Source organism: Gekko japonicus, unplaced genomic scaffold (assembly GCF_001447785.1).
Source record: "Gekko japonicus isolate JY-2015 unplaced genomic scaffold, Gekko_japonicus_V1.1 scaffold760, whole genome shotgun sequence".
In the NCBI taxonomy this organism is placed as follows: Eukaryota; Metazoa; Chordata; class Lepidosauria; order Squamata; family Gekkonidae; genus Gekko; species Gekko japonicus.
Window position 1 is genome coordinate 622,338 of NW_015169798.1, and position 21,783 is coordinate 644,120.

At 42.8% G+C, this 21,783-nt stretch overlaps 1 protein-coding gene across 2 annotated transcripts in view; it reads right to left on the reverse strand.

Annotated features, from left to right (window-relative positions):
- LOC107115387 (gamma-aminobutyric acid receptor subunit rho-2) overlaps nucleotides 1-21,783 on the reverse strand; it is a 70,932-nt gene that overhangs the window by 23,295 nt on the left and 25,854 nt on the right. For both annotated transcript variants that reach the window (XM_015417082.1, XM_015417081.1), the window contains exons 3-4: nucleotides 3,360-3,427; nucleotides 567-790 (exon numbers count right to left, since the gene is read on the reverse strand). In XM_015417082.1, coding sequence (XP_015272568.1) covers nucleotides 567-790; nucleotides 3,360-3,427 — 292 coding nt within the window. The remainder of the gene's footprint in view (nucleotides 1-566; nucleotides 791-3,359; nucleotides 3,428-21,783) is intronic.

Sequence of the window (21,783 nt, forward strand, 5' to 3'; positions counted from 1 at the left end):
CACACACACACACACAGCCTCTGCCTAGGGAGCAGCTGACATCATTCCCAACTGAAAATTCCAACTGCCTTGTGGGGGGGTGAGTTTGAGGTGTGGAATGGAGTGTAGTCCAATCAGCTTCCATATGTAAATGACCTTGGAACGCTGGCCGGGACTGCACAAAGCAGCCAATGAACCCAGCCAGTGTCTTCCGAGTGGCAGTTTTTTCGGCCTAACACTAAAGGGGCCAATTTTAGAATTCTGGCACCCAAAACTCTTTTATAATAAGGGAGAGATAATGTCACAAGGGATGTCCATAACAATCACAAGGTTCTTGTTTCACCACATTTTATACAGCAAACACCACAGCAATGGACGAGCTACATGGGAGAAGCACCACTTTTATATTGCCCAGTACACCATTGAAGGACAACTCTGAATGGTTTGAAACAGAGAAGTAACTAAAGCAATTTCTTTTTTTTGGGGGGGGGGAATCCTTGAGCATACAAAAAACACCTTCACGGGAACTGGAACAGAGCTGGCCAAAAAATGCAGTGGAACTGATAGTGAACTGATTGTGACTTTACCTCATACTATAGAGCACATGGCCATCTGGGAACACCCGCAACATGATGTTATCAGTAGTTGTGTCATGAATGAAGGATCTTTTAGAATGAACAAAGAAGACATCAGGCACCCAGATCTTCTTCACTAGCCTTCCGTCAAAAGTCATGCTCTTATTAGTGTGACTGGGAAACGCAAGACGCTCATCCTTCCAGTAATGCCTCAGATACAATGTCATTGTAAAATCCTGAAGAAAGAAGATGTATCATGATTATATTCCCCACATCCATAAACATTAGTAGAAAGGGCCTACACAAAGTGAAAGAAGGAAGAAAAGGGAAAAGATATATTACTATGTCCCTTAGGTAAAATTTCCTCAGTTAACTCTTTACATACAATATCTACATGCAGTTTTCTTCTTTTACTGTGATTTTTAATATATCAGATCACAGCTTACGGCAACCCCATATGGTTTTCAAGGCAAGACACAATCAATAGGGCTTTCACTGATGCTTTCTCTGCTCAAAGCAAAGGAAGCTGTGTGGCATAGGGTTACCAACCGCCAGGTGGCATCTGAAGACCTCCCGCTATTACAATTGATCTCCAGATGACCGAGATCAGTTCCCCTGGAGAAAATGGCTGCTTTGGAAGATGGACTCTGTGGCATTATACTGCAATGAAGTCCCTCCCCTCCCCAAACCCCGCCTTCCCCAGGCTCCACCCCCAAATCTCCAGGTATTTCCCTGCTCAGAGCTGGCAACCCTAGTGCGGCACGACTTGATTTAGCACCATCCCCATGAGGGCTCCCTAGGGTTGTCAGGTCCCTACCTTTTGCTGGTGGGGAGAAGAAGCCCCTCTCCTGGGATCTTCTGCTGCGCGCATGTAGTGCATGTGCCGCATCGTCATCACCCAAAAGTGACGTCATCGTGCTAGGCACGTTGCCAGGGGGACACTCTAGCATTCAGCTAGAAACTCTATGATACCATAGAGTTTTCAGGCCGAATGCTAGAATGTCCCCTGGTGACATGCCCGGCACAGTGATGTCACCTCTAGGTGATGTCATCGCACTGGGCATGTTGGCCCAATCTAGACACTTTGGGGGCGGGGTCCCCCCGTCGGCCGGATTCGGGCTGGCGGATCAGGGGCCCCTAAAGTGGGCAACCCCCCGCCTCCTGGGATATGGCAATCTTAGGGCTCCTCTCCACTTTCCTTTAGGAGGCTTATCAATCACTTTACAGTGATTTTTAAAGTAAAGCAAGCATTCAGAACTGTTTTATGCCTGATAGACATATGGCTATGCTCTTTGGGAGTCACACCTGAATGAATGTAAATGTATTGCCAGAACTATAATGAACTTTATGTGTGCAAATTTGTAGGCAGGTCCAAAGTCTCTTCACCTCCTTTATAAGATACACAGATCCACTTTCTACAAAACTTCATTTTTATCGAGATGGTTTCTACAGCCTTCCACGTGTATTTTGAGAAACAATTCTAAGGAGCAAGCCTGGCCTAGATTAGTATAAAATAGACTGCCAAGCCCCCAGTGAGGGCAGGGAGTTTTCCACCCCCTGTTTCCATTGCCTGCCACTGCTCTGAGTTGCAGCAGTAGAAATATTTTTAAAAAACCCAAAAACTGTGACATTGGCTGTAGCACCACATTACTTCAGGTAAAAATGGAAGTCACATAGGGTAGCTCTAAGAATCACCACAAACTCTATGGGTAGCTCCAGGAATCCAGCAAATCCTAGAGCTACCTGTATCAGCTCTAGTATAAAATGTCTATCATTAAATATGTTTTTGAGGCTAGGCCATGTAGTCTATCAGGAGCCAGGACCAATCGGTTCTGGCCATAACTCCCCACCCCCCCGGCCTCCTCTAAAGCAGCTTGCTTCCAGCCCGCTCAGGCCTAGTAAGATTGGGACTGCCTGTTGCCTTTTCCACCCCACCATGTGCTCTCCCTGAGTTCTGGCCTCTCTGGCTGGGCTTTCCTTGTATCACGCCAGGTCCCACCTTGCTAGAGTTGCCAGCTCCGGGTCAGGAAACACCTGGAGATCTTGGGAGTGGAGCCTCAGGAGGGTGGGGTTTGTGGCATAATGCTATAAAGTTCAACTTCCAAAGCAGCCATTTTCTCCAGGTGAACTGGAGGTTGGTAACCCTGCACCTTGCCTCCTTTGCTGTTGCCACACCTCCAGGATCCTTTGGGCTCAGCTAGGTATTGCTGGGCTGCTCGTTTGGTTGGTCAGCCTCCAGCGAGCCTGGCTGCTGCCAACCTGTCCTTGTTGTCGCTGCCTCTTCTGGAAGCTTCTCTGCCACTGTCTCCTGTGGCCACTGTGCTGCTGCAGCATGCTTTGGCCTCCCTGGCTGCATTGCGTTCCTGCAGGGTTCTTCTTGCTGCAGCTGGCCCCTGGACACCTCCAACTGAGTTTCAGGAGGGGAGGCCTCAGTGGGAATGTGATGGATGTAACTCTCCAAAGTTGCCATTTCAAGGCAACTAATCTCTGTAGTCTGGAAATCAAGTCATAGTTTGAGGTGAGGTTGTTAACCTAGGGAGAAGGATTCGAACTTTCTCCCTGACATTATAGTTTTCTATATTCAGGGGGGGAAATGAATACAGGAATATTCCATCATATCAGCCTCCACCTGCAGTTTGAGAACACAGTTTACCATCTCAGTAAGTACCAGGCACAAATGACAGTCTATCACACATTGGCTTTGGGAAGTAGTTACATGTTAACAGTATAATACCCTACCCTAAACCGGAACCAAAATTCAAGCTATTTCTAGCTGGAAATAGACTTTTTAAAAAAATTACATACCATATCGACCTCAGAAATAGTGTCCAGGCTTTCAACCTGCACGTCAACCCCAACAGGAATAGCAGGGCCTGTGGGAGAATAAGAATGTCCTTTATAAAACTTTAGATAACTGCAGGGAAGGATGTGAATATTGCAACTTACGTTGGTACTTCCAATTGCCAATCCCATTTTTCATTTGGGCATGATGTATGGATTGTGCATTGTTGATATTAAACCATAGCAGAATATTTTAAGACTGCCTTACTGTATAGTAAATATTGTCTCCTAAAATGAGGATCCATGCTCAAAGGTAGTCAAAGCTCAAAGGGAAGAATATTCATTAATTTTACTTGGGTCTCTCTATCCAAGAAAGCACCAGTAGTTATTGGAAGCAAACCCAAGCAGTTCTACTCAGAAGTAAGTGTTTTTTGGCTTGCAGCTAGTTACTTCCATGAATATATCACAAGGGTCAATGCCAAATGGCACAAACAATAGGGTGCAGCACAGAAGGTCTTGGAGAGCAGTTTGTGAACAGTTCAAAGGTGTTTGAAGACCTAAATGGAAAAGAAAGGCAAACAAAGAGTGCATCCTGGAAACTCCTGTGGCATCACAGGGCTTTTTCACATTCTCATTTTCCTCACTTGTAAGTCCCTGTTGCTTGGGGGGGGGGGGGTCTGCTTCACGTGTATTTTTCTGCCTCTACTGGTCAATTTGATATTACATTGGTTTATGAGCAGTATATCTCCCTGCAGGTTTTTATACCAGATATAAAGCAATGTAATTTCAAATCGACCACTAAAGGAAGCAAAACACAGAACAGGAGGAAAAAAAACCCCAAAGCAACAGGAACACACAAGCAAGGAAAATGAGAATGCGGAAAAGCCCATAGAGTATTTCTAAGTCAGAACATCAAGCCAGACATGCTGGAAACAGTTGAGAGCCCGGCTGATATTGATATAGCTTAGTTTTTTTAGCAAAGTGCAAGTGCATGTAGGGTTGCCAGCTCTGGGCTGGGAAACACCTGGAGATTCTGGGGGTGGAGCCTGAGGAGGACGGGGTTTGGGGAGAGGGAGGACTTCAGTGGGGTATCATGCCATAGAGTCCACCTTCCAAAGCAGCCATTCTCTCCAGGGGAACTGGTCTCTGTCACCTAGAGATCAGTTGTAATCCCAGGAGATCTCCAGCCAGCACCTGGAGGTTGCAAACCGAAGAGAGAGATCACGGGATGGAAGCTGAGAAGAAGCAAACAACCGTGATGTATTATGCCAAAAAGTCTCCAAGGACTAGACATTTCTTTTTCCAATATTCAGTTTACTGGAAGCATGATTATTGTTACTATGGGATATGAATAGAGTGTTTGCCAAATGGATTAATATTGTAAGTATATTATAAAATTGCTAGTTGCTTTGTATAGTCTTGCGTTAGGTAAAGGTAAAGGTTCCCTTGCTCGAAAGCCAGTCGAGTCCGACTCTAGGGTTGCGGTGCTCATCTCCGTTTCAAAGCTGAAGAGCCAGCACTGTCCAAAGACGTTTCCGTGGTCATGTAGCCGGCATGACTAAACACCAAGATGCACGGAACGCTGTTACCTTCCCACCAAAGTGGTCCCTATATATCTACTTGCAATTTCTTGCTTTCGAACTGCTAGGTTGGCAGGAGCTGGAACTAGAGACGGGAGCTCACTCCGTCATGCGGCAACTCAGGTCTCGAACTGCTGAACTACTGACCTTCCACAGCCTGCAGTTCAGCGTCTTAACCACTTGAGCCACCGCAGCTCCTAGTCTTGCGTCACTCTCTTATTAATACTAATAATAGAATTTTATCTTTGTAATTAGATATAGGTATTTCAACGCTACCCACTTTGATAAAGTTATACGAAACGAGATATAATATGCATGGTTCGTTGGTGTTGATGGCGTTTGAATTGCTTCCAGTAAACTGAATATTGGAAAAAGAAATTTCTAGCCCTTGGAGACTTTTTTGGCATAATACATCACGGTTGTTTGCTTCTTCTCAACAAGCACCTGGAGGTTGGCAACCTTAAGTACATAGCACCTCAGCACCCTCATGCTCTAAGCTTTACGCTCCACAGATCAACATCTGCTGCTGGTCCCTGGCCCAAAGGAGATCCGCTTAGCTTTGACCAGAGCCAGAGTCTTTTTGGCTCTGGCCCTGGCATGGTGGAACACTCTCGCAAGTGAGATCAGGGCTCTGTGGGACTTGTTGCAATTCTGCAGGGCCCGTAAAATGGAGATGTTCAGCCAGGCCTTTGGCTGAGGCAGTGAAGATCTAACTATACTGGCCTCCCCTACCCGACCTTGAGCTGTTTATTCGATTCTATTGTTGCTGCTATTCTGCCACTTGCCCATACTGAAAGGTTTTTGGGAGCAGTTGTCAATTTGTATCTTATTACCATCTTGTGAGTTGTATAAGCCAATGTCATGTAGGTTTTAATATTGGGTAGATTATGTTTCAATTATTTTAAATCTATTGTATACTGTTGTAACCCTCCCTGAGCCCTGCGGTGCAGGGAAGGGCAGGCTGGGAATTTAATTAAATAAATAAAGAAGATTACTTGGGTACCTGGTCATGCTAGAAGCAGTAAGAGCTTAGATTCATGTGCAACTAATGGCATGAGCGTGCCTCTGACTGTGCCTGTTAGTGAAGGTCAGCAAAATTTCCTGGTTGCCATGCTATCCGATCCTGAACCACATAGTCATGGGATAGTTTGGGGACAAATCACTATAATTCAGCCTCAGATCCCCACCCGTAAAGTGACAATGCTGCCTCCCAGTGTCGGCATGGGATGAGGGACAGTCCACCAACCACCAATAGTTTAATTGATCTATATGTATAAAAGGGTAGTTTTTCAATAGTGATTGTTTTAGGTTGTTCTGGGATTAAAGGGAGCATAACTCACTGAAGGACTGCAGCCTTATTTTAATTTGTTGCATAATAGTTCAATAGACTGGCTGTTAAGAATGCCAGATCAAAATATTAACTGCAGAATTTAAGTAATTAAAAATATTCATTATGCTCCATAGAACTTTTGAACTGATGAATCAACTACTATACATTCACTTTTTAAAATAATACTGGTTTTGTGGACTGTATGACAATTATATAAATGAAGAGAAATCTCTTAAAATAATGATTGCAAAGGGCTCAGAGGTCATTTCGGGGGGATCGCGGGGGATCACAGTTCCCCCGGGTGAGGTACTGGGGCGGGGCACATGCCAAACCCCCGCCCCCTGCTTCCGGCCGCCCCGCTTCCGGCCCTCATTCAGCCAGGAGGAGGCAGGAGAAGAGGGAGGGTAAGTTGCTTCCTCCCTGCCTCTCCCCACCCCTGCCTGCCTGGGGCCAGGGAGGGCCTTCACGGGGCTTCCTTGCACTCCCGCCGGCCTTGCAGGTCCACCGCCGGGCCCCTCATGGGGCTCGGCAGTGGAGCTGCAAGGCCGGCGGCGGCCGGGACCGTTGGGGGCGGTGTGTGTAGCCTTATGACACACTTCCGGTGATGTCAGGGGGTGTGGCCTTATGACATCACTTCCGGTAATGTCAGGGTGTGTGGCATATGCTAATGAGTTATGCTAATTAGTTCCCCTAGCTCTTTTTCTACGAAACGACCCCTGAAAGGGCTTATACAGCGTATATGTCACTGGAATGTCAGTGAATAGTCATTTTACTACTCAAAGATGGCTCTCCAAAATGCAGAGGGAGAAAGGAGGCACAGCAAGGCCTTATCCACCAGCCTGCTTGGGACCAACTGCCATTGGGCTCCCCTCCCTGCCCCTCAATTTTACCTGATCATTATGGAACAGTTTTATAATTATCCAAAGTTTACACCTGCATTTGCTTGTTTTTATTTGCTCTTTCTATCTCCTTTTTTAAAATATGTTATATTCTGGGCAATGGTTTTGACGTGTAAACCATCTTTGCTGTAAAGGCATGTAAATCAATCAATCACATGGTCAACTTTTATAACAGTAAGAATAAAAAGTTAGGTAAACACATAGCACTCACTTTTATAGTATCAAAACCAAACACATATCCAGAAGAACCTACCTCAAACTCTGTTTGGGTGTTTTTGGAGGTTGCCCTGGCAGCAGACCATACTGTTGAATTAAGCATCTGGTGATGAGTCACAGAAAGATCAGGAGATTTTTGATCTCGCTAATCCTTATAGTCATTAGAAAGCGGCTAGATTTTTAATCCTTTCTCTGCCTCAAACTATACAGGCTTGGGTGGGTTGGGTTACTCCAGATGTTTAACCACTTTCTTCTCCAAATTAACACCATAGAGGAGAAAGCAAAATAATATTTAAAAGTACAAGAAATGCAACAAAGAGAAGCCAAGTTAACAGCCCTGAAAGGACTCTGAAGTACAATCCTTTGGAAATGTCTCTAGCACAGGCCTTTCTGAACTGAACAACAGCCAGCACCAACACATCTCCCATCCATTTCAACGGGATTTACGTGATTGCCATTTTTTGTTGTACATTTTACTCTAATTTCCATTTATAAAATCTTTCACATGCTTCCTTACAAAGAGGTTTTCTTTGCTTTCTCCTTCTTAGTGTCACTTGGTGAGCAGTGGCAATGCCAGAAAAAAAAATTCTGGGGAGGCACAGACGGGGCAAAGTATATTTCTGGGTGGGCAAGTTTAACATAGACGTAAAGAGATTTCAGAAAGAAAAATAAAGCACACTTCATGGCAAAACTGCAATGCTAAATATGTTTCCTCTGTAATAAATCATGTTGTTAGGCAATATTCATTTTTACATAACATGTATTAATCACATCCAAATTATAGCAAGGAAATGTGCTTTCAAACAAGTTTTAAGTTGCTACATAAACATTTCCATGGCATACACATTAAACAGACAGAACATTCTCTAGAAAATGACTTCTTTTTGAAGCCATGCAAGGCAGAAACCTCTAACTGTAAGGAACATAAGAGCAAACTAAGACACCTGGTCCCTGTACACAAAAGAAACCCAATCCATGTTGTTTTTTATCTTGTGCATCCAAATAGCCTTCTCTGACTATCTGAACTGTCATGTACTGAGACAGAAAGGATGGTATGTAGATCTAAAGGAGTGGAATGTGTCGGTTTTTATGCAGTTCTGCAAAATAATTGACAACAGTTTCAAGGTCAAGGGGTTTTGCCATTTTTTTCAGTTGGTGGTATAGCAATGCTACTTAGTCGTTCATGAGACATATCATCCCTTAAGCAGGGGTCATTTTGTAAAAAAAGAGGCGCAGGAGCTTATTAGCATAACTCATTATTATAACCTATTTGCATATGCCACACACCCTGATCTAAGAGATTTCATAGATCCAAGTCCTGTCACCCTTGCCCTGGGCTTCTGCGGGCTTGGGGGGCCTGGGGGGGAGGAAAGGCAAGGCTGAAAGGGGCTTGGATCTCTAAGAAGCCATCCCTTGCCCTGGGTTCCCGTGGGCTTGGGGGGGGGAGGGAGAGACAAGGCTGAAAGGAGCTTGGAAACTCTTGACTTCATGAAAGCTCATGCCCTGCCACAAATTTTGTTAGTCAATAAGGTACTACTGGACTCTAGCTCCCTTCCACTAATAAAGACTGCAAGTTGTGCTATTAGGTTTATTTTATTATTTTTTTCATCTGTTAGAACTGGAAAGAGGGGTCTCTCCAAGTGAAATAATGTGTTGCTTTCAGACTGAACAAAATCCACTCACTGTTAGTGATTATAATAAAAAGTTTTAGAAGGGGGGGTGAAGAAAGGCAGGCAGTAAGATGGGAGGAGAAAGAGGGAGACCACATGTTGAAGTGGAATATATGGAACTATAAATGTATTTTTAAATACTTAGCCATCTAGTTCCGGTCATTAAACCATGGAATCCAATCAAAGTGTTGTAATTCCTATCCAGGGTCTTTTTGAAAGAAAATCCTAGAGAGGCAAACTAATCTTAAAAAAAAACCCACACCCTTTTCAGAATAAGTCAAAATAATTCCCCCTTAATTCCCATTATTCCCAGATGCATCTCTTTTCTGCTCCCCTTCCTTTTCTAATGTTAGTGTGTGATTTTGAGGCCTCCTGCTTGCCGCTGGCCAGCTGCCTGGTGGGAAAAGCCCCACCCCCAAGAGGGCTCTTTAAATCTTGCAGGAGGGGAGGGAGATGGGTGGCCGTCAGTGGTCTCTTTTGGGGGTGGGGCTTTCCCCACCAGGCAGCTAGCCAGTGGCAAGCAGGAGGCCTCAAAATCAGCAGGTCCCCGCCCCCACCTAAGGACTGGCATCCCTATTATATCAGCTCCATTATAGGTTTGTGCTATGCAGTGCTTGATATTTATGGCACAACATGCTAAGGTATTCTTTATGTAACTTTATATAACATGGCTGGAAACTAACAAATCATTCATATATTTTGCCATTGTAGCAATAAGGAGATGAAACAGATGAAAAAAACCCTAAAAGTTTTTAAATTGAATATTATTGTTGCTGTGATTAATTGTTATTAATGTTTTTATTGCTTTTACCTTGTTTTATATGGGCTTTGCCCCTTGTAAGCTGCCCTGAGCTCACTTTGTGGGGAGGGCGGGGTAAAAATCCCAATAAATAAATAAACTACTGACATTTGTTCCTGTTTACGTATGTCCTTTGCTTAATTAGGAGTGGCTACATAATACCTATTTTCTTTTTGCAAGTTGTTTATGAACATCACTTAATTGTGCTAAAACAGAACCTCATTTTAATTTCTGTGGTTGTTTGTTACTCTCCCAAGCCACCACGCAGTCTTTGTGGACTGCACTTCTTCTATGAAGCTTCAGTCCTGAATAATTGTCAGTAGTCTTTTCCAGTTTTTGTACTCTCTATGAATAAATGCATTTTCACCAGTACAGGCATTGTTTTCAGTGATATGGTGACAAGCAAAGCAAAATGCAGCATTTTCTATTACATTATATTCCAACCAAGAACAGAGTTTGTACCATGTTGGATTGAAATGTCTCCATGATTGGCCATATTTTATTGCTGGGAAACTTCTTAGCACTGGCTGAATTGGACTTCCTTCCTTAGACTGTACAATGTCTTTAAGACCTTTCTTTACAAAGAAAAGCAGTAAATCAACCACTGAACCAACATCAGGGAGCTCTGAAACACTTTCTTCTTCTGAATTATGTAATTGACAAAATATAGATTCACTACTGCTGGATAATTCCTCCTCCCAGTCAATTTCAGATTAATTTACTCTTTGTGTTTCCATGACATCAGGCCTATCCCCTTACTTTTGCTGAGTGCTTTTTATTGCAATATAAAATAAAAGGAATAAGAGGTGTGATTGCAGTGGAATTGACTGATGAATAAACATAAGCGTTCTCTGTATATATTTCCCCTTTTCCTGCCCTAATACTCTGAGCAAGTATCCTTGATACATTTTTAAGAAAGGGGCAGGAAAATCACTGAGTCAGCCAAGTAAATGCAAAAAAAAAATTGCTGTAAAATAGATCTCCTAACAGCCATCTGTTACTTACTCATTGTATTTTAATACAATGCCAAAATACGTTAGGACAATATATGCAACAGGCAGGATATGAAATAGCTAATATCATTATTGATAAAGCAACTCTTGCAGGAACTGGCTTCCAACAATCCAGTCTTAAAATTTCCCTAGGCCATCCACACCGAGTTTTAGCATACTCTAAATTTCTCATTACTTTTAAAATTTACTGGAGGGGGGGGAATCACCCAGAAGTAAGTAACATGTGATACAGGAATGTGAACCAAAAAGAAAAGATAAATTTTATGTATAATACTGACAGTCCAGAGAGAATAAAGAACATTTCTGTGAATTTCCAAAAGAATTTTCAAAACAAAACAAAACTTTCTAACTAAATAACAAAAAAATTGAAGTTCTAAGGAATGCTAATTATACAAGACCAAAGCAAAGACAAAATTACATAGCATATTCCTAAATGAAACCCAAACAGAATCACATATCAAAGCAACAATCTAGCAGAATTTAACAGAAACTACTCCAATTATAGTCCAACTGCTTTTGAACTATGGTGCTGGAGAAGGCTCTTGAGAGTCCCTTGGACTGCAAGAAGATCAAATCAGTCAATCCTAAAAGAAATCAACCCTGACTGTTCCCTGGAAGGCCAGATAATGAAACTGAAGCTCAAATACTTTGGCCACCAAATGAGAAGGGAGCACTCACTGGAGAAGACCCTGATGCTGGGAAAGATTGAAGGTCAAAGAAGACGGGGACAGCAAAGGATGAGATGGTTAGACAGTGTCATCGATGCAACGAACATGAAATTGAGCCAACTTCAGAGGACGGCGGAAGACAGGACCTGGCGTGATCTGGTCCATGGGATCGCGAAGAGTCGGACTCGACTGTGCGACTGAACAACAACATCAACTCCAATTTGGAACTGAAGTTTACTTTAGATGCCAATATGAGAAACATGGAGAACAGGACAATCTCTTGAAGCAGATACAAGTGGTCTGCCCCAGCTGGTAGAGAGAAACAAAATGCCAGCTCTCTGTGAAATCTAAAACTGACTCTAAAACCAGGCCAGTTACCCTGCTTTTGTCCCACGTTGAATAAAATAGGATCCTTTGAACATCAAAAGACTGGTAAAGTAGAGCCAGCGCTGTCCGAAGACGTTTCCGTGGTCATGTGGCCGACATGACTAAACACCAAGGCGCATGGAACACTGTTACCTTCCCACCGAAGTGGTACCTATTTATCTACTTGCAATTTCTTGCTTTCGAACTGCTAGGTTGGCAGGAGCTGGAACTAGAGACGGGAGCTCACTCCATCATGCGGCAACTTGGGTCTTGAATTGCTGAACTACTGACCTTCCACAGCCTGGAGTTCAGCGTCTTAACCACTTGAGCCACCGCAGCTCCTCAAAAGACTGGTACTTGACAGGAAAGTAGCAAAGCTGTGAACATTGAAAGTTTATTGCTTGAGGAGGAACCTTGACTGCAGATTTACATCAGAGATGAAGGGACACCAGTGTGCATAGCAACTTAGAATTCAAATGGTCAGTAACTGCAGCATATCATGTCAATACACTGCAAGAGGGCTAAGCTTTGCCTTCACACCTGATGGGACTTAATTGTCTTTGTCCTGTTGATACAAACAAAGGGACAAATTCTAGCCTGGCTGATACTAAGGAGGGTTCAAAAAAAGTCAAGTTGTTGTTCAGTCGCACAATCAAGTCCGACTCTTCACAACCCCATGGACCAAATCACGCCAGGCCCTCCTGTCTTCCATCGTGCTCCGGAGTTTGCTTAATTTCATGTTTGTTGCATCGATAACACGGTCTAACCATCTCATCCTCTAGTGTCCCCTTCTTCTTTTACCTTCAATCTTTCCCAGCACCAGGGTCTTCTCCAGTGAGTGCTCCCTTCTCATTTGGTGGCCAAAGTATTTGAGCTTCAGTTTCATTATCTGGCCTTCCAGGGAACAGTCAGGGTTGATTTCTTTTAGGATTGACTGATTTGATCTTCTTGCAGTCCAAGGGACTCTCAAGAGTCTCCTCCAGCACCATAGTTCAAAAGAATCTATTCTTCGGCGCTCGGCCTTCCTTATAGTCCAACTCTCACAGCCATACATGACTACTGGGAATACCATTGCTTGGACCATGCGTATTTTTGTTGGCAGGGTGATGTCTCTACTTTTTATCATGCTGTTTAGGTTCGCCATCACTTTCCTCCCAAGGAGCAGGCGTCTTTTAATTTCATGGCTGCAGTCACAGTCTGCGGTGATCTGGGATCCCAGGAACGTGAAGTCTGTCACTACTTCCACAGCTTCCCCTTCTATTTGCCAAGGAGTGATGGGGCCGGATGCCATGATCTTAGTTTTTTTGATGTTGAGCTTCAAGCCCACTTTTGCGCTCTCCTCTTTTACCCTGAGCAAGAGGCTCTTTAGGTCCTCTTCACTTTCTGCCATTAGAGTGGTATCGTCTGCATATCTGAGGTTGTTGATCTTTTCCCCAGCAATCTTAATTCCCGCTTGTGATTCATCCAGGCCAGCATTTCGCATGATGTACTCTGCATATATATTAAATAAGCAAGGCGACAATATACATCCTTGTCGTACTCCTTTTCCTATGCTGAACCAATCAGTTGTTCCATATCCGGTTCTAACTGTCGCTTCTTGGCCCTTATACAGGTTTCTCAAGAGACATGTGAGGTGGTCTGGTACTCCCATCTCTTTAAGGACCTGCCATAGTTTGTTGTGATCCACACAGTCAAAGGCTTTAGCATAGTCAATGAAGCAGAAGTAGATATTTTTCTGGTACTCTCTTGCTTTCTCCATAATCCAGCGAATGTTGGCAATTTGATCTCTAGTTCCTCTACCTCTTCGAAACCCAGCTTGTACTTCTGGTAGTTCTCTATCCACGTACTGTTGAAGCCTAGCTTGTAGGATCTTGAGCATGACCTTGCTAGCGTGTGATATGAGTGCAATTGTGCGATAGTTTGAACATTCCTTGGCATTGCCCTTCTTTGGGATTGGAATGTATACTGACCTTTTCCAATCCTGTGGCCACTGTTGCGTTTTCCAAATTTGCTGGCAAATGGAGTGCAGAACTTTAACAGCATCCTCTTCTAAGACTTTGAATAGCTCAGCTGGGATACCATCACCTCCACTAGCTTTGTTGTTAGTAATGCTTTCTAAGGCCCATTTAACTTCACATTCCAGGATGTCTGGCTCGAGGTCAAAAAATCTACAGTAACTAAAGTTTGAACATTCCTTGACAATTCTAATTCTAATCTACCCTTGGCAATTCCCCTTTCCAAGATTGCCACTGGCCTGCTGGTATTTTGAAGCATATGTCCATAGTACCTGTAAAAAGCCTTTGTTGGCTTAAGAGCTGTAGGTGAACCATCAAAAACCTACATCAATAGCATGTAGATGCTCTTGTACATGTGAAATTATATTCTGCACCACAATATTTAGCTCACAGCAGTGAGCCCAAAGCCTATATACTTGCTTCCTTAGTCTCTGAATATTTAACTATTTCATAGTCTCTGAATATTTAACTATTTTGACACCTTGGGGTGTTAGAAAAATTGGCAAAATAGTTAAATATTCAGAGATTGCAATGGATCATTGCTTCACTGGAGAGGAGGCATTTTCTTTCTATGTAAAAATCTTTATTTCTAAGGGAAGGGTTCACAGGAAATCTACAAAACAACAAAGACACCTAAGGCTACATCTTTACACTTTGACCACACAGTCTACAACAATGGAGATTCTTCTTCTTCTTGACCCCTAGAAGGAAATCACCTGAATACATTAATCAATGATTGTGAGTAAACAGACTTTAGTTTCCCCGGCTTTGTTTCCATTGGCTCTGTGCCAGGTTTCCTTCCAGGTCAGTCTAAACAGCACACAATGTAAGCACACATTAACTCTATAATGACTGAATTTTGGACCTTGCAACACACATATTTCCAATGGGGTGGGGGCTCTTCCAACTCATGAAGGGGAACTGGTGGAAATTTGTGCAACATTATATATGAGTACTGAGACAGGCCTTTTCTATCAACTGAGGGGACCCACACAGCCTCCTATGATTTTGGGGGAACTAGGTTTGTTTTAAACTATAAACCTTCCCCTCAGTTACAAAGCGTTCCTAAGGAAGCAAGTATATGGGCTTTGGGCTCACTGCTGTGAGCTAAATATTGTGGTGCAGAAGTAGAATACAGAGATCACTGAGGCAGGATTAGAACATAAACAACAAAGAAGATTTGTTTATTTACAGGCTGGTTTCAAAGAACAGATCAGCAGCACAGGTCTCTAGGTAGACAAAGGAGAAACCTGGCTGAGGCACCTAAGTTTAGGCTAGTTATGGCTTCAGAGGGTAGTTGAACTTTTTAAAAAAGCTTTCAGGCACAAACAGGTTTTTATTGACTAGCCACAAGGCTGGATCCTCTCACACATGCAGGATTTCACTCACACCAGCCCACCCTTTCCCAAGAGTCAGACTAAATGGTACAAGGTCTGCTTATTATCAGAGACAGGCTTAACAATCAGGTACTCTGTACTTTTCCAGAGGTAGAGCTAAACCACTCTGCCATACTACTAGGCAAAGCTACCCTTCAGTCTGTCCACTCTTCTGCTGAGTCAGACTTGAACTATCACAGCTGTCTCCCTGAGGCAGACCTGAACTCAACATGACCAAATCTGTGGATACTTAAATCTGGAGATTGGAGCCATACAAGACAGATCATTCTACAAACCTAAAAAATTGTCCTAGTTTGCAGAATAATCTGAAATCTAAATCTGAAATCTAAAAACAAATGAACAAAAATTTGGGGAGTTTAACCCCCCCAAAATAATAGAAGTGCCTGTAGCTTTCAGAAATAAATGCCCTCAGTGACCATTGCTAGGCAACCGCAACAGCACTGCCAGCCTTCAAGCCTTGGTTTCTATCAGTAAAAGTCAGCGGGAGGGGTCAGGACCAATGCTCCCTCTAAGCTGTGGAGTCTTGTGAGCAAAAATTCTTTGTGAGCTACTGGCATTAAAGTTCTGAGCGAGCAATTTGACTACTGCATAAATTAGTTTGCTCTGGAGCCATCCTTTGTGAGCTAAGACAAAAATGTGTGAGCCGGAGGCTAAAAAACTGTGAGCTAGCTCACACTAACTCAGCTTAGAGGGAACACTGGTCAGGAATCTTTCCAGAGCTGTTTTAGTGTTTAAGTGAGGACTCACTGGAGCTAGGCCTGGTAGCAAACACTAGAGCACATGACTTGCATGACTTGCATGACTAGCTGCTTGCTACTGCTCAACAGCAACCACACCATGAAAGTCAGTGTGATATAGCGGTTAGAGTTTCAGACTAGGAACTGAGAGATCCAGGTTCAAATTACCACTTTGCCATAGAGCTTGATTGGGTGATCTCGGGCCAGTTGCAGATTTGTTCTTGTGAGGATAAAATGTGTGTTCTTCTTGTCTTCATAAAAAAACAATCTCGGTCTTTGAAGGAAAATTACAACTTTATTTGAATAACTTTTGTACAGAGCTCTCTCAGCCTGGGCTTTCTCTCACTTTGCCCAGGCACAACGGAGAAGAAGCAGAAAGTGGGTGTTACTATTGCCTAATCCCTGGCTCTTCCCAGGAATTACAACATAACCAGTCTTTTCTGTAGTAGAAGAAGTTTTTGGAAACGTAAAACATCACTTTCTACAAAAAGCTCTCTGAAATAATACACTCTTAAATGCTTTTTGAAAATAGGCTTGCCAAATCTCTGCTGGAGCTAGGGGAATCCCCCATCCCCAGCAGGCCCTTCTCATTGCTTCTCAGCTGGGTGATGGAAGAAAAATGCAAGGGAAATTGTAGGGGTGATCATCAGCATCCCAGTGTGCTGATGTCACATCTTGTACAACCGAAAATGACATCACTGTATTGCCAGCAACACCATTATGTTGCCGTTGAGGTTCCCTCCCCACTGTGAGGTTCCCACAGTTTGCCAGCCTCATGCCAGTAACCCTGTCTGAAAAGCAAGGCTAGAAAAAGTGCCATCATCACCCATTCTGGAAAGTTACCCATTCTGACCAGTACTGGCCCCACAACAGAGAATGCCCTAGTTCTGGCATTCACCAAAATGGGAAGGCTCTATATAAAGGAGGTCACTTGAAAAGTGCAACTGGTGCATGCATGACTCTATATCATAACACAAAGAAATTAACTGTGCGAGGCATCAATAACAATTTCAAAAATTAATAAATAATGTTGCTTAAGGTTTGGAAATTGTATAAATGGTTTGCTTGTCTATAAATGAATTATTCTTTAATTATAATTATTTATTGATTTATGAAATTGTTATTGATGCCATGCCCAGTTAATTTCTTCATGTTTACATATATACTTTGTGTCTCACTGTTATATTGGATAGCTCTATATCAAGGCATGAGGTCCAGTAATAAAGTACAAGAAGCTTACTGTTCGTATTAGGAGCATCTCACAACGCTTGTTCCCTTAACAACTGTTGATGCCAAAATACATTAAAATATCTCAAGGTAACCACTTTGTCATGAGAATACATGTGACTATGAGGATAGCCCTTGGATATTGCTTTCTGTCATTAATTACATTTGTAGTATGGGCACAAGTATTAAAGACATGTGCCATTATAATGCATGCTTTCACCTGAGTGATTATAGTTGTGAGATGTATGTGTAACTCAAGATGTGTGTGTCATAATCCTACTTGCTTTTGAATAACCACTTTTTAGTATGAGAATAGTTTCTCACTTGGAAGTCAATGGGACATTTGGAACTTTCCTGTTACGGTGGTTCCCATCAAAGAAACAAATTAGTTTCATTTCGCAATTGTCAAGAGACTAGGCCTCTCTCACAGTTTCTTGTTAGAACACAAACATTGGTTCAGGCATGAGGCCTACAGAACATGAAAAATTTCTGCGTTCTGAGCACAAAGGCCAAGCTGACAGTGACTCAGAGGGCGAAATAAGGGAGGATGGGAGGCATTCACAGGTCCAGCCCTAACAATTTTAAGGCCGCCTAAGGGGCCTATACATTCCATCTTATTAATGCAAGGATTTGTGGGAGCTTGAAAATTGGGTTTGATGCAGCTGCAGAACATCAGAAATTAATTGGCAATCTCACCTGATTGGTTACATCACCTTGTCAGTAACACCAATGGGTCAGTTGGGTTACATCTGATTAGGGATGGATGTTTTCCATCTCTAACAGAAAATGCAGTTCATGACAGTTTGTGGTTTGTGGCGTGCCCGGTTCACGAACCCCAAACTGTCACAAACCTTTAAGAGCTAAATGAACCAGTTCAGTTTGTGAGGTTCATAATGCAGTAAAATAGCCACCTGGTGTTTTAAAGACACCAAACTTGCAGGGGATCTCCAGCTGACTCTTCTCTACCTGCCCACCAAGTTTGGTGAGGATTCAATTTACAGGGTCCAGGTTATGCTCATCCTCCATTGGTTTCAGCAAGAAAACAAGGGCAATAGAAGCCCAGCAGAACAGAATTAAAGTCCCTGAGAATCTCTATAGCAGAAACTGAAGGTGGGGGGCATTTTTGCAAGCCCAGCAGAACTAGTGCAATATGCCCAGCAGAACCAGTACCACTGTGGCAGTGCAAACCCAACAGGACTAAGGTCAAACCAGAGAATCTCTGCAGTAGAAACTGAATGGGGGGGGGTATTTTTGTAAGCCCAGTAGAACCACACTGCAATCACAGGTTGCCTGGCAGAACCCAGTGCCACTGGCATTGCAAGCTTAAAAGGACTGATCTCAAAGCACAGAGTCACAAATCCAAGTAAGGCAGGTGGGATTTTATACGCTCTATGCAAGAAAATGGGAAATGAACACAAAGGAACCCTGGCAAAAGGGAGGAGGCCCTCTTGAAACTGACATGACTAGTTTGAAACTGACAACAGTGTTTTCAAGGCTGGAGAATTTGGGTGGGCATTGCTTTGAAGTTTGGTAAACTTTTTTTTTTTTTAGCAGAGACAGTCTGTCTGGAAATGTATCCATTCATGAACTGGAATGAACCTCCATGAACTGCTTGAAAGTTCATGAAAACTTCATACTGGTTGACCTGCCATAAACTTCAGTTTGGTCCCTTGGTCTCTGGATAGTCAAGGGGGCTGGTGGCTGCTTTCCAACCAGCCACCATCCTGCAGTGGGCTCCCCAACTTGAGAGTTTAGCCTGCTTGGCAACACTGTGGAAGTGGTAGGTTGGTGACAGCAATTACACTTAATTATACTTAAACTGGGAATAAAAACATTAGAATTTCTAATTTCATGTTTTGGATTAATGGTGATATGAATGGATAAGGGTAAAGGACATGACAGATTGCATGCATATCTGGAATAGGATAGTTGCTCAGGTTCCTGCTTTTAGAGTCACAGAGCAGCGATGGGTGTGTTCAAAACAACATCCATCTATTAGCAAGAAGATACAGGGATGGGAGCAATTAGATTCAGAACACAACGTGAGGGGCACAATTTTAAGTAGGGATGTTTGAACACCCTCCACTGCAGCTCACATCCTCTTCACCGGTTATGAACAATGAGCTGTTCATGGCTGTTTGTCAAGTTGCTTCACAGTATTCCTTCCTAAAAGCATAGCAGTTAACATACTTAAAATAGGAAGCATTCATATATGTGCCCATAGGTCCTTCCTTGCTATTAGTCTTTATGCTTTCCTTTTCATTCTGCTCACAGTTATCCATTTGTAGTTTATAGTAATTTCATGACCTAGAACGGACATGTCCTATTAATATATGCCTGGAAGGGTGCCCTGTGAATTGTTTGGCCTTCTGCTCACTAGAGTAACTTCTTCATGGGTAACTTTCAAAGCCCTACAGTGCATTAGTTCTATTTTAAAATGCCCTTCTATTTAATTTCTTTACAATCAGGGTTTTTTCTTCCTGTTTGGTGCATTGAACCTTGCTTTCTCTTTAACAATGTGCTTTTGCAGAAGTGTACAGGATGCTAAACTCAGAGCGGTATGACCCATGAGGCTTTTTAGGGACAAGGTTTTGTAAGAGAGATCTGGTGCTTTTCTCCTTCATATACCATCATTCTGCTTCTGAACAAAGTCTGGAATGAACCCTGAGGAACTCAAGCTTTATTAGTTTTGCTTTTTACAGGCACTGTAGTATTACTTTGGCAATTCAGCATGGAAGGCAGCACCAAGTGGAGAGGGCCTAGGCTACGGGGCTCTGAAGAAAAGTTATGCTGCACCTGCCTGCTGGCTCCCAGCTACCGTGGCTAATCCTGCAGTTTTGTGAGCTACGTTTGCTGCAGCCTAGTTAGTCAGTTATTTCAAATCTTGATTGAATTTTAGATCTCTGCAAAGAGGCCAGGGATTAGCAATCCCAGAGATTGAAGTCCAGCCCTGCATTTACATGAAGGACTAACATGACAGCCACCTGTCTGACTCTCGTATGCATCTTTACAAAATTACAAGGCACCTCCTGCAGTTTCAGTGTTGCTTATGTTATAAAATTGTTTTCAGTGAAGGGTTACATATGGTTTATATCAAAAGAGAGCATCATTTTAGTACTATGTGAGACAACTATACATTACCTTTGCAAATATGTTTCCAAACCCTGCTTTGCCAAGATGTCACAAGTGCAGGAGAAGGGGTCAGACAAATTGGTGGGTAAGATATTTTACCCTTCTGGTGCCTACCCATTCTCCCATGCAAATCTGCATACACACAGAGTTAAATGAGAACATCTCCTGGCAGGCATCCATGTAGATAAGGGCCAAGACAAGCCCAGACAGCTCACTCTGTTAAAGTGTATATTGGCAATGTAGCTAAAAGAATCTGAAAGGCTGGTATGATTCTTAAACAATTTAAACAAAGACTTTATTGGGATTATATAATATGTAGTGGATGTTAATACTGGTTCAATTGTCTTAATATTAGCTCGTTATGAATTGCACTCTGTACATGCTCTGTGAAATTGCCCTGTGTTTTATTAATATGCTTTAATTGCTTTTCAAATGATGTATTAAATATATATTTTTTGTTTGTATTATTTTGGTAGATTCCCCTTGACAAAGCTGCACACGAAATGCATAGGAGTTATACAATTATTAAAGATTCTTTACTTTGCATCATTTGTCGTTTCATCTTCATGCACAGACACACTCACTCTGCCTGACAGTGCTTTCCCTCCAAACTAGCTTATTTCTGATTTTGAACCCTGGCTGTAGAAAACTGTTTTAAAATGGCATGGGTGGCTGGGTGAGAGGACCAATAGGTGGGGAAAGAATTAATCACTCCCTACCAATTCTCCCCTGCAAGCATCCCCCATATGCCCAAATTTGTAATTTGCCTTGTCCTTCTCATAACACTCAGGTGAATCAGTATGTGATTTCTTACTCTAAGCATCACATTTCCCCCCTCACATGGTCTGCAATATTTGCCCAAAAGCCCCTGAGTCCAAGCAGAGGATCAAGGTGATTGACTAGGATGCTAGACTTGGAGGATGCCTGTCACTGGCTATCTGCTCACCTATCCACACAACAACTGAAATAAGTGGAGTGCCTCAGGGATCTGTTCTGGGCCCTGTGTTGCTCAACATCTTTATAAATGACTTGTATGAAGAAACAGAGGGAATGCTCGTTAAATCTGCAGATGATACTAAATTGTAAGGGGTAGACAAAAGACTTGTCTTGGTAGTAGCATATGCAAAAAGGATCTCGGGGTCTCAGTAGATCATACACTGAACATGAGTAAGCTGTATGATGCGGTAGCTAAAAAGGCAAAAGCAATTCTGGGCTACATCAACAAAAGTATAGTTTCCAGATCATACAAAGTGATGGTATCACTTTATTCTGCTCTAGTTAGACCTTACTTGGAGTACAGTTTTTAGCAACACAGTTTAAGAAGGATGTTGATAAGCTGGAACATGTCTAGAGGAGGGTGACAAAGATGATGAGGTGTCTAGAGACCGTCCTATGTGAA